The 13,276-nt window shown below is 45.8% G+C and overlaps 3 protein-coding genes across 3 annotated transcripts; 1 reads left to right on the forward strand and 2 right to left on the reverse strand.

Annotated features, from left to right (window-relative positions):
* Positions 1-312: 312 nt before the first annotated feature.
* Positions 313-2,204, reverse strand: ATNIH1004_010594 (cytochrome P450; the record flags this gene model as incomplete). The annotated part of the gene is made up of 7 exons (XM_033575162.1): positions 313-706; positions 772-1,043; positions 1,090-1,334; positions 1,422-1,543; positions 1,591-1,782; positions 1,832-1,961; positions 2,015-2,204. 7 exons carry the CDS (start codon positions 2,202-2,204, stop codon positions 313-315), a joined length of 1,545 nt encoding a protein of 514 aa, XP_033423180.1.
* Positions 2,205-2,938: 734 nt separating this feature from the next.
* Positions 2,939-8,467, reverse strand: ATNIH1004_010595 (uncharacterized protein; the record flags this gene model as incomplete). The annotated part of the gene is made up of 8 exons (XM_033575163.1): positions 2,939-3,166; positions 3,216-3,524; positions 3,591-4,488; positions 4,542-5,156; positions 5,209-5,547; positions 5,599-7,274; positions 7,324-8,185; positions 8,250-8,467. The coding sequence occupies 8 exons, from the start codon at positions 8,465-8,467 to the stop codon at positions 2,939-2,941; spliced, it is 5,145 nt and encodes a 1,714-aa protein (XP_033423181.1).
* Positions 8,468-9,504: 1,037 nt separating this feature from the next.
* ATNIH1004_010596 (DUF2855 family protein) lies at positions 9,505-10,894 on the forward strand (the record flags this gene model as incomplete). The annotated part of the gene is made up of 2 exons (XM_033575164.1): positions 9,505-9,695; positions 9,745-10,894. The coding sequence occupies 2 exons, from the start codon at positions 9,505-9,507 to the stop codon at positions 10,892-10,894; spliced, it is 1,341 nt and encodes a 446-aa protein (XP_033423182.1).
* Between the last annotated feature and the right edge of the window lie 2,382 nt (positions 10,895-13,276).

The following is a 13,276-nucleotide window of genomic DNA, read 5'->3' on the forward strand; positions in this document are numbered from 1 at the left end:
GAATCCCTATATATATGGTCCGTAGTGCGTCTAGTAAGAATGGGTGAGATTGCATCTAGATCGCCGACCGACACCAATCCGAAAATCCCGAGACCACTAGGATTCGGACCGACCCGCACCAATGATCTACCACTAGCGTAGGCTAATATTTAACATATTATCCGAGAGCGATGATTTAGTACATCCTGTAGACTTTGTAACGATCGAATATAAGCTCCTGCAATATTCTGTCAAAAACAATGAGTTGATATAAAAAAGCTGGTGTTCCTATCATCCAACCCAATCGATCGACTAAATCTATCAATCACCATCCTAGCCTGAACTGCTTAGCTCTTTCGCATGACTCTTCTCCCACGGCTGCTCCTTCTCCACAGCCAAAATAAGCTCCACATGTCCTGGACTTCTAGGTTTGACATCAACCTCAAATGGGGCCGGGTGACTAATAATACCTGGCTGAAACATCGGCTCTGGTTCAATTACTTTACCATCCCGAACTGGCTTGGTTATGCGAAAGACGGCTAAGGACTGCGCAAGACTGAGGTAGACGTTTGAATCGGCCAATGTGCGTCCTGGACAGACTCGACGGCCGAATCCGAAGGAGAGCAGGTGTGGGTCTCGTTCGGGGACGTGTCCGTCATACTCTAGAAAGCGCTCCGGTTTGAATGCGAGGGGGTCGGGGTATACTTCAGGGTCGTGGGTATATGCCCTTCGTCCGGATTAGCGGATATGAACTACTATATAATAAGTGACAGAGGATACAGCAGAACGTACCAGATATTCGGTATGATTGCGGAACCCTTCGGAATATGATATCCCTCGCATGTATCATCCTTGATCGATGTATGGGCGACGCTAGTCGGAACGACCGGATGCCATCTGAAGACCTCTTTCACCATAGCGTTGATATATGGGAGATTGTCACGGTCTTCATAGCCAGGTAGACGGTCAACTCCAACGATCCGGTCGATCTCTGCCTGTGCTTTCTCTTGCACCTCAGGATTCATTGCCATAGAAAGGAAGAAAGATGCCATGGTAGAGACAGTCTGACAATCTATTAGCATTGCTATACCCAGATATGGAGTGTAGTACCGTGTCAGCTCCCCCCGCATACAGGGACGCAGCAGACCATTTGACGACCATCTCTTCTTCGGAACCCTCGTCGAAACTTGTCTCCTGCAGGAGATTGGAGAGGAAGGATGGCTGGAAATTATTCTCCGCCATTTTTTGTTTTACAAATGCATATGGAAGATCGCTGAAGGCTGTAACCGTCTTTTTGAATTTTTTTGCCATCTTGGGAAACTCAACGCCCGGGAACCAGGTTGGTATGTATCTCACTGTGATTCGTTAGACCCGTTTCGTTACATAAATCAAAGACATAATCAAAACCATACAGAGCGGGAAAAAATCTACTGCCCAAGTACCTGGCAAAATTGCTACCGAGAACTCTTCCATCGCCTTGTTCGCCAGGTCAACCAGTGGATCCGGACCGTGTGGCTCAATTGTATATCCATAAGCAACCTTGAGTACTATAGCCCCGGCCTCTCTATTCAATGTTAGTCGCATAGACACTTTGAACACCAGAGTACATACTTCCGTATATGATCAAGAAGGTTCCGTGGATCCCTTAGCACGCGAAGCAGAAACCGACGGACTTCCACTTCCTGGACCGGATTAAATTGAGCTACCGATACGTTCGAGCCAATTTGTTGGTGTAGAGCCTTTCGTATCGCCCGGAACGCATCCGAGTATTTTACACTACCGAGGATATTATTCCAACCCGCCCTGGTATCGTCAATGCTTGTCACAAGAGTCTCTGGAAAGGTAGTATTACATATCGCCAAACGTTTGATTTGGTCTAGAAGAGTGTATTGACGAGCGTTTCTCCAAAAGCTCCACGGCAAGTCGAGCATCATTAAGAACGATGATATGTTCACCCCATACCGTGACGGAGCTAATCGGTCCTGTTTAATATTAACTCCGAGCTACTCGGGAAGGAAACACGTTGGGATTATACCGTAGAGCTCCTTGTGTTTAAGCCAATGCTCCCAAGCTCGGTCATTATGCGAGGGTAGGTCACCCAAGTTGCCGATTATGGGCTTTCGCGGTGGACCAGGTGGAAGTTGCTCATTCCCTTTTCTCAGGACATATTGGAGCAGATATAGGCCCAACAGGCCGACGGTGAGAGAGAGAAGTGCAAAGGACATGGAGACAGCTAGTTTTGCGGATTACTACGGCTCTTTCGTCGTTGGGGGACGGAAGAAAGGAAGGAAATAATCCCACCGATTGCGGACTGGGCAGCTGAAATAAATGTGTGGCCACCAGGCTGGCAAATAAGCAAGGCAGTGGGGTAGGGGAGTCTAGTCACATTGTACGAGTGATTCACATGCCATTAGCAATAATACTGTGACACATGTCGTACGGATTTATTACAGATGGCCAGTCTACTTATATTGTATTCTTATCCCTGCAGTCTCTGGCCTGTATATTAATCAGTTTCCAATTTAGGCATTTAAAGCAGAATTTTTGTATATTTTAATATCAGCTGTATTTTGTATTTTTAGACTATCTAACAACATCTTTAAATGGGCAGTATGCTGTATGTCTAAGAAATGTAATCCAAATACTGACTGGTAGCTAAAGAGCTGGCTTTGATCTACAGGTTAGCGTATTTATTTATGCCGCCAATAGGTACAGTACACTGACCCCCAAATAGGATCCCACTGCTCTAAAAAGGGCGATAGGCTAATAGATAAATCGTCGAATATTCTGACAGACCCACTTCCGGAAATCTCCCGCAACCTTATTCAGTATCTTAGGATAATTGTCTAAATATCACAAAAAAATCAAACAAAAGTGTTCAGCCTTCCCAGCGCCCCTTCCAAGGGGTAACGCGCCTATGAAATAATTAACATGCTTCTAAACATACTGTCTTGAATGCTTAGCCTTCAGAACCACGGACATGAGTTCCAGGCAAAATCGACCAGGTCTCTGCGGTAAATGCAAGCTCATTCCTCTGCCTCATCAATTCGGGATCTACGTAGACTTTCATTCCTATCGAGTCCTGGGATAAATTGTAGACTCGGAATATGATGTAGACGACGTCCGAGTACTCGGAGTGGGAATCGGGGTTTTCCTGGTTTGCGGAACCATTGGAATTATTTTGCATCTTAATTATGTTAGCTTTCGAAAAGTCGTCCACAAATGCTTTGACTTACCCTTCGGTACTGGTACTTGCTCATATAAAATGGAGCCTCCCAGGATAAAGTAGTTGATTTCACCTCAAAGTAATATCTAGGTCGCTTCCCTGTCCACATCTCTGAGCTTAAGTACCCCTTATCAATTAGCAGGCAGGTGAAAAAGCCATCAGTGTCGTTATATATGAGATCTGCCACCTCTCGGCCATTCCACGGCTCTATATCGGTATAGTCATCGTGAAGTGTCACGTATTTCCGAATGGTGCTCTGCCAATTATCGAGAGAAAAGCCCCGTAGAGGAGGGTCCAGGCGAGATAATACCTCGAACACCTACATTGGCTATTAGATTTGTCGGCAAATCCCTACAGTGCCAGAGATTTAAATGCTGCTACTCACGAAAAGTTCCCCCGCCGCACCAATCTTCTTGTCGCGTTCAATTTTTTCCAATGTCCGCAGCCGGAAAGCTTCGTCATGCGCATCGAGGGCAGATGGATCAAGGGACTGACTGAGAGTCGACATATCGAAAGGACTTTTACCTGGGCATATAAATCTTCTGGCCGCCGCAACAACACTGTGAAGAAGTCCACGGTACTCCGAGTCCACGTCATCTGCAGGTTGGAAAGCGGGTGATAAGGATGCCCGCGGGCGTGGTGTAGGTTGTGGAGTATATGCATAATGACTCACGGGATGCGAAGGAGTGCGCGACGCTCTTGAAAATGTGGTAGTGATTTCCTCGACATCAGCCAAATCGGCAGATGATTCACAGACAGTTGAACTTAATGTGTCCCAATTTGAGTTGTTCCCGCCGCGATGACGAGGCGTCTCTAGCGCAAAGTCGTGCTCGGAGGATATATGATCTGAGATGGGAGCATTGGACGAATCGTCGGGCGTGTCAACAGACATAATGCCGGACCTATCGAGGGTCAAAGCAACATATTTATCTTGTGCTTGTAGAACGGTGGATAAAACATTTAGAGCCTTCTCACTCCACTGTTCACAAATGCCAGTGGATGGCTCGGTCATTATCCATTCTAGAAGTTCCCTGGGTAATCTGTCAAGAAAACATAGATCCCGATCCTTCTCATCACGCGGTACGTAAATCGTGAGCCGAGCATGGTTTTCCTGGAAGTGCAACTCACTCCTGCTGATTTCAACCTTGATATCATTCCCATCCTGGTTCAGATGCAACTCGGAGCTAATTCCATCCGTCTCACAAACTTCAATGTTCTTAAGTAGCTCATAGAAGGCTTGTTCGTCCTGTCTAACTCGAGGACTGTTGAAATGAACCGCAATTCTGGTATATTAAGTTAGCATCGCTTCGTTTTTGGTTGGCAACTTTTAACGCACCGAAGCAAACCGTGTGCTTTTCGAGCTATGCAACGATATGATGAAATGAGAGATCTTTGAGGCTCGCCACAGAGGGCAGAGATTTCTTTCACGGATGATGATAGATAGCGCGCCCCAAGCCCAACCCACCGGAGGAATGGCTCTAGTCGAAGGATATTGTTGAGGCTAAAGTCGAGGAATTTGGCTTTGCCAGAGAACAAGTCTAACAAGTGCTTGCGGTCTCCTATAGCGAAACTGACCGCCGAACTGCACATTTCTATGGACCCATTGGGATATCTCACTGGAAATATCTTGCTTTCCATTAGCCGCTTTGGGCTTGGAAGCACTTCCTGGCCATGGATGTATGAATTTAGCAGCTGAATTGTCTCTTTAATATCATGGACAGATGATCCTCCTGCTGCTTGTTCAATCAATTTATCATAAACCATCTCAAGTGTCAAGGTGCGGACACCCAAAAGCTCAGTAAAAAATCCAGACAGATCTTCGTAGAGGTCGTTTAGCGGTACCTTTCCCTTGATATCCGTTACGGTCGACCACAAGCACTGAGACGGTTTATACCAATTGACTGTATTGTTTTCCTCGTAGTAGATGAAATCATGATGTTCAAAATTTTCCCTTCCAATTATGAGCTGGGAAATCACGCACTCTGGAAAGGAAAAGACATTACCGGATATCATTCGCGACATCGCTGTCCATTTCTGTTCGCCTCTTATATAGTTCCTGGTATATATTGTAGACATGATCAAAGATATCAGGACCACCACCTTGCACCTCAGCCAACTCGTCCAAGAAATCGTACACACCAGCGTCTGGTATTGACAGGGTGTCTCGGAAGAACCCGATGATGTACTTTGTATCCTTAACCTGGTCATATGCAGCTCTTAGAGAGTACTTGACATTCATGTCTGCAGGAGCCTCCCACAGGCAATAATCCGGTAAAGTCCAACAAGTTTCTTCATCACCATAAGCAGGAAGATATATAAGACTATGTAAATTGAAAGTTGTCCTATTTATGAAGTCAGATAACAAAACGGCCGTAGGGGGAAGTAGATTGTACCGAACTGTGTCACGGGAAATATCCGGAGTCACGGACTCATGACACCTTGCCTCGATTCGTTTGTAGAGGTCGTAAACTCTACCAGCGTCTATCAGCTTCGAAGCATCCTTGTTTGCATCACTAATGAACTGCAGAATTGTAAGGTAGAACTCCAGCTCTGACTTGGGATACCCAAATCCTAGCGCACTTGTCACGACATCCAAGCCGGACAGTCCTCGGCCATCGCCTAACGAAGCATCTTGCTTTAACCATGGGAAAAATTCATGTTCCTGGAGAAATCTGTCCGCGTAGTCGTTTTTCTTGTTGTGCAAGAATGTCTTCCCGAGTGGATACATATTGCCATTCTCGCAAAGCACCTCAAGGCTTAGCAGCTTCTCAACCAGGATAGGACTTTTAGTGATTTGACTTCCTTCGGATTGCCAATACTTTACAAGGAAGCCTAAAAATTTCTCTGGCCGATGACTGGCCACATAAAGGCATTCTTCACTCAGCTCCCCATTGCGAGTCAGTGGAATTCTACTACGGACGTTCCGTACTTCACTTAACCAAGTTTTCCAGGTACGATCTTCCCCCTCCGGCTGTGTTGGACAAACACGCATGTAATCTTCATGAAGGAATGACGCGTTAAGAGCTGCAGCAATATTACGAAACCCCCCCGAGACCACTGGCTGAAGGAGCTGCTGGGCGCCATATGGGTCTTCATCCGGAAAGTAGAAAGTATATTCCTCTGGTGATCGTTTCCTGTTTATGTGGTCAATCAGTTTAATGTTACCATAGGCAAGTGCATGGTCATTCTCCCGGTCAAGGTGGGCTGTAAGATAAAGAAACGCCAAGTTATTCCAAATATTATGCGCGCGAACATTCCATCTACCATGATGAACATTGATAAGATTTCGAATGTCAGACAGTTCTTGTTCCTGAACGCCAAGACGACCAAAGAGTCGCTTTCGGCAATAATTTTTTTCGGCTTTCAAATCAAGTAATCTCAGCTTTAGGTTTCCAGGGATTTGGTATCCCTTCACATAAGGAGAATATATCGGAAGATCAGTGTCGCTTGCCGACGTCCATTCGCCCCCTTCTAGAGGGATCAACGCCAAGTCGTTTATTGTATTAGGCCACTTAGGCAACGCATCATGTAGAATAATTGCAACTCGTGAATGCCAGTCATCGTCGGTATTAGGAGACTTCATTACTGAAGATTCCTCGTTAAGATCTTTGCGAACCCTAGCGAAAAATCCTTTTAACCCCAACCAGCAAAGCCCATAATTTTCTAGTAAGTCCAAATCTTTTGCTAGATATTCGGGGGCGAGATACTCTTCCGTATGAAGATCTGGAAATAGAGGCTGGCCATTTCTGTCCAGCATTCGGGAGCGCACTCGTCGCATATCTTTAATGAAGCATAAACTTTTATGACTTTTCGTCCAAAGCGTTGGAGTATTTTGCAGGGAGCCGCGAATCGCATCGATTAATGTCATCCAAAATCTATCCCGAGAATAATCTCTATCTGCCGGAAGATATCGCATCCACTGGTAGCGCAGGGTTGGGTGCTCGCAGAATTGTGACACTGCTTTCGCAAAGACCTTCCCGATGGATGTAAGTATCCCGATATTTCGAGGTGATGATCTGACAATATCCTGTCTACTTGCATCGGTAACAAAATCAGACTGGATCAAGAACTGAGACACAATTAGCATTATGGAATATTCCGGGACGTGGAAACGCAACTGGAAAGCCCATGTTCCTTATGGGGAGAAAGGCGAACACATCCTGTGCTTCAATGATTGGAACAGAGTCCTGTGTTAAAGGGAAAGCTAAGACGATGTTAGCTTTTGAATACGCATGGCTAAAAAGCTCTGTCTCCGTATATGTGCGATTTTCGCTCTTCGCTAGGTTGTATACAGTATCTTGCGTTACGTGGTAGTGTCGTGTATCTTCCTGGACAGTTCCACCCTCCACCGTTGTCCTTTTCAGTTTCACGCGATTTTGATCCAGGTGTTCCATTGAAAACAAGGTGGATGTAACTTCCTCATTGTCATCGTCGTACATCACAATCTCGATCTTGCGAAGGTTCTTCATGAAGAGCAGAAAGGTGGCTTGGAGCTCTCGAAACTGTTGCAGGGTTGTCTCACGTTGTTTAGATAAAACCTCGTCCGCATCGGTTTCATGAAGGAAAAGAGTAATGCGAGTCAGAGGCGGAGTCAATGTTTCATTTGTGTCTTCCCAGACAGGAGATATCATCCCCATCCCAGAGTCTCCCATCCTGTGCTGGAAATAGAACGAGAAGTTTTCCGACTGAATGCGAACTTTCCATGCCACCATAAACACTGACTTGAACCCAATGCCCTTTTCACCAATATATCCCTGTGCTCCTGCCTTTGAGCTTTTCCCAACATTACAGATTGCTATTAGGTTCTGTCGCGTGAAACCGTCCTCGTTACACTCCAGAACTATTTGCCGGCGGTAGACACGAAAGGTAACGAAGGGAACAGCAGACAGTGATCTGGCTCTGGAATATGTATTGTCGTCGGCGTTCTGTAATAATTCAAATACAAACCGGGCGCTGCTGTTATATAAATTCTTTGACAGCCTATGCCGTTTCGTCGACAAGTTAGATCCCAAGAATCCCCATGTATTATGGATGTCATTCATACGTGATCACTGAGGACCCGATCATCTCGTCCTTCTTAAGCATGGCTTCCTCAACCTCACGTCGCACCTCTGGCGACATTTGGGCGTAGACATCTTCTCCAAGGTACCCATGGTCTTTTGCGATGCTCCTTACTAGCTCGCGGGCTCTGTCACGGTTAATCTGGGTTAGACGCTCAGCCTGGTGTTGGAGATCCAAGAAATGGGTTGCACTCCGAGGCATTTCATGAACGGCATCGGCCAGAAAGAAGAGGATAATAATAATAATAATAATAATGTGATGGACCTAAGTGGGTTTAAAGACGACAATGAAAAGAATGTGAGCACATCGAGGCACGAGGGCGGCTGGTGGAGGGCGGCTGGTGGGAGGCACCCAGTTTTAAACCTTGTAAGCCAAGGTGTTCGATTTTTTGGTGCAATTTTATGAGAGCTTGAATATTCTCTATATTCCTTCTAATGCGTGTTGTGATTACCCCTCTTCTTCTGGAGGCACAGCTTAATTATATAGCCATGTTGCTATATTACTTCACACTATGTCCCAATATGGACTAGCTTTATTCTGACGCAAGGCTGTATTCGAGCCGTCGTTGTTGATCTCAAGGCTAACTTGGCGCTTAAGAATAGTAGCAACTACCATTGGGTGCGATGACCTAGTGAACGGAAGATCCCCTGACTCGAAGGATTCGTCGTTGCATTCTAATAGGTGATGCTCGGGTCTGCGCCGCTTCCGGAGATGCCGTTCTTCCGTAGTATTGATTCTCACCTGCAGCCAAATAAAGAACGGGTATAGCACGGCACAGCCTGGAATTGCTGGTGCGTTGTATGCAATTGAGGAGGAAAATGGGTATTGGCATCATTGGTGGGTTGGAGTGGCCGTCACCCTGCAGAAGTGGGAGGAGCAAGATGGGTTGGGGAGGTTGTTGCGGCACGAGGATAGAAAGAGATCAAGATCATAGACTAAACTAGACTGTTAGTAGACCTATTCAGTCAGAGGCATACATTCTGGCAGCTAAATGCTAGTGACTTGGCCCAGACCAACTAAAATCTTACGCTATATATTATAATGCCTGCATACCTGAGACACCCCCCTCCACTACCGCACCCACAGTGATGATCGGCCGTCTCAAGTGTCTAAAGAAGGAGTCAGACAAAGAAAAATGCTGGACAAAGGACAAACCGGAGAGAAAGGCCACCTGCTTTTTAGTCCTACAACCCTTTCTCTATCTGTCTTATCGCATCACAGTCATCAAATTCATTAGAATGGAATCCCCTGCTAATCCAGAGATGATCCACGTTGTCAGCAAAGCCGACAACCGCCAACACGCCGTGGTGAATATTCCTCCGTCAGTCGACCAAAACCTGCCTGTCTCGTCGCTCCGCGCGCGACCGATCCTTCTGGGGTTAAGTTCCAATAATCTTAGTTACGCCCGCGGAGGAGATCTACTGCATTGGTGTGCCGACGCTACCCTGCACAGGTTCTGTGGTCACTGACAGCCACAGGTGGAAGACGTATCCGGTTCCACCCACAGTGCCGTCCCCATACAACGATCAGTCCTCCTGGGGCATCGTCCCGGCGTGGGGATACGCCACCGTCACCGAGAGCAGTGTCCCTGGAATCCCGCCCGATTCCTTTATCTGGGGATACTGGCCTACCTCGACGTCGCCTACTCTCCTGCGCTTGGAACCTAGCGATCCTGAAGGTCACTGGGTGGAGGTTAGCAGCCATCGACAACAGCTGATGCCTATATACAATCGCTATGAACAGGTTCTCCCTGGCGAAGAAAACGAGCTGGATAAGAGGGCGTGGGGTGCCCTCTTCCGAGGAGTCTGGGTCGCCGGATACCTACTGAGTAAGTACGTGTTTTCCCCTGACCCGCGAGCACGAGAACCAGTTCACCCGCTTGGCGCGGCGAGCAGACTGCCCTGGTCCGCGGACGATGCGGATCTCTCGTCTGCTGTTGTGGTGGTTTTGGGTGCGTCTACCAAGGTCGCGCGCTCGTTTTCGTGGTGTCTATTTGATCGGCCCAGGGAAAGTGGACCCCTGGGTTTGGTACAGGTTACTTCGTCCCCTGGTGTTTTGCAGGAGGTAGCAAATAGCAAAGGCTGGGGTGGTGTGTCCAGGACATTGGCATATGGAGAAATCGACCAGGCAACCGCGTGGATTGAGGGTCTGCAGCCGTCAAAGCTGGTGATTGTAGATTGCGGCGCGCGGGACCACGTTCTTAGTCAGATATGCCAGAATCTTCAAGGGTCCGCGCTCCGGTCATGCAAAATTGTCATTCTGCAGGTGGGCAGTCAACAAAAGGTTGGTCTCTCTGATTTTCATCTGAGGATTCCCGTTGACTCTATTCAGGTGTACACGATAGAGGAGGCCCAGGCAGCTCGTGCAGCTATGCAATCACTGGGGAAGATCCAGTACAACACCTCTGGCATCCAGGACACAATCATCAACCGGGAGGGGGCTGGAACATATTTCGGAAAAGTCTCGCGCAGGTGGAAGGAATGGTTAGCAGACCGTGCCTCTGCCATCCCAGACATGCAGTTGGTCTGGGGACAGGGCATTGCTGGAGAAAATGGAATCTACAGAGGATGGGAAAAACTTTCCAATGGTGCAGTGCGCCCTGAAGAAGGATTGGTTTATACCCTGTAGAGAGTTCTTATTGAGCAATAGTCTTCTTCTATCTAGGCTGTACTTAGCCCAAGGGATACCAACTCAATCAGGCCGTAAAGATAAACGCCACAGAAGAAAACATCACCCCGGCACCAAAGAGCAGCGGAAAATAAGGAGCCAGCTGCGACCTCTACGGCGGACGGATATGGCCAAATGATCAAAACTAAAATTCTCGTAAGACCCTCTACCGCCTGCTTTACCGCTTACTATTCTAATTCTTCCTTATCACATACATAGTACGGCGGACTATTGCGGCCAAATGATCAAAACTAAATTTCTCTTGAAGACCCTCTACCGCCTGCTTTACCGCTTACTATTCTAATTCTTCCTTATCACAAACATCATCACATGCATATCACATTGCATATTATAGCGCAACAGTTTACTACTGTACAATCCTTAGCCTATGGTCACAGCCTACATAGAAAGGTGGTTACCCTTTCCCTGTCTCCTGGTCTATTGTACAAACAGGGAAGACTAAAGTATGCCTCGTCCAACAACAGATCTTGAGCCGTACAAAGAAGAGATTATTTCCCTGTACCAGTCTAAAAATGATCCCTCCAGGATTGCCGCTTTTCTTTATAAACAGCATAGAATTACTGTTTCTGAGTGTACAGTCCGGCGACGTCTTAAAGACTGGCAGATTACCAAATATCGACCACGTACGACAAGGGACCAAGATTCAGAGGTCTCTCAGCGGATTCTCCAGCTTTTTTATGAGCAGGCTCTAAGCGATAAGGATATTCTTAGAGTCTTAAGGTCTAAGGATACTGATATTGGTGAGAGAACATTAAGGAGAATCCGTACAAGCTTGGATTAGTACGCCGACAGATAACCCCTTAGTTCAGCAACTCCAGGAGAATAGATTATCGAAGTACTCTGTAAGAAATGGGGCAGACTATATTAAGGGCTAAAGGGAGTTTCTTCTTAGCATCTTCGTACAAGGGGTTATACTATTCTCGGTGTGTTTGAAAACCTTTATTTAAAAGATTTATACTAATTATTCGTTTTTTTAGTACGTTTTGGGCTATATACCTACACTTGCACCTAAAGACCTGGACCGCCGTGCTAATAACCTCCAACGCCGCCGTGGTGCTTATATTATTCCTGGTCCAGATTAGCTATGGTCTACAGATGGCTATCTAAAGCTGGAGCTGTACGGGATTAAGATATATGCTGCAATAGATACCTACTCCTAATATATTATCTGGATTTATATTGGTATTTTAGCTTGTACAGCAGTCAGCGTCCTTAAGCAGTATCTTAATACTCTTGAGGAGAGGCAATTATGCCACGGAAGCTCCGTACAGACCTTGGAGAGAAACAGTTATCTTTTGGATGCCTATTATTAACTCCGCCAAGTGTACAGCCTGATCTATCTCTAGAGGACTGTATATCTACGGACGGAGTACTAAAACCAGGAATTAAGTTATAGTGGGGACAGCTTACTAAAACAACTTTTTAAATAGCGGGTAAGTTAACCTTTATTTTAACTGTTAAAACTAATTAATAGGAGTACTTTAAACAGCTTTTAGATAAAGTGTTTTTTCCAAGGAATCTATACAGATTTATTATCTTGTACGCGTCTACATGCCTAAGATTGGCAGGAGGTCTTACCTTTAGACACAACTGGAATATCATAGATTGAAAAGCCTGACGGATTGGTTTAATAAAGCCATAATAAATTACTATTATCCTCCTATAGTGTAGAAAAGTATGGATAATTTTACAAACTCTTAGGCAGCTAAAACAGATTTAAGGAGTTTGGTAAGCTTATTTCTATACTATATTAACTATACTAATAGATGGCTAGATCTTGACAAATATCTTCCCTCTAAGACTCTCCAGTGGTGTCGTACGCAGCTGTTGGGGATGGGTTTACCCTAAAAGCACACCAATTCCTCCAGCTAAGAGTATACTCCTTTTCGTACATTTATTTGTTATTTCGGGAGAGAGTGTATCTATATATACAGTCTTATTACTAACTATATCTTTGGTTATCCAGCCACCTATAGGAGCCTTTAATTGGGAGCTATTATCCTAAAGGTGGCGTCCGATAGTATACTGTGGCTTTAGTCCAGTTTATAATTATTTGTTCCCACTGTTACTACATAGACTAATATTAAACATTCTTCTCTCCTTAAGAATTCTATCTTCTTTATTCTTTTCTTTAATTCCTCCGTACAAGTGTACAATGGCAGTAGCCTGGACTCCCTTTTGTTCAAAGGCACCACAGCCTATACTGGAGAGTATTGCAGGACTTGTGGTGCAGTTAAGCCTATTAATCTTACTATTCTCCCCCTTCTACCTCTTCTTCTGCTCTATCTTTCTCACAGCCCAAGCTGCTCCAAGATTTAAATC

The sequence above is a fragment of the Aspergillus tanneri genome, assembly GCF_003426965.1.
Source record: "Aspergillus tanneri strain NIH1004 chromosome Unknown AapTan_5_pilon_pilon_pilon, whole genome shotgun sequence".
NCBI classification, from domain to species: Eukaryota; Fungi; Ascomycota; class Eurotiomycetes; order Eurotiales; family Aspergillaceae; genus Aspergillus; species Aspergillus tanneri.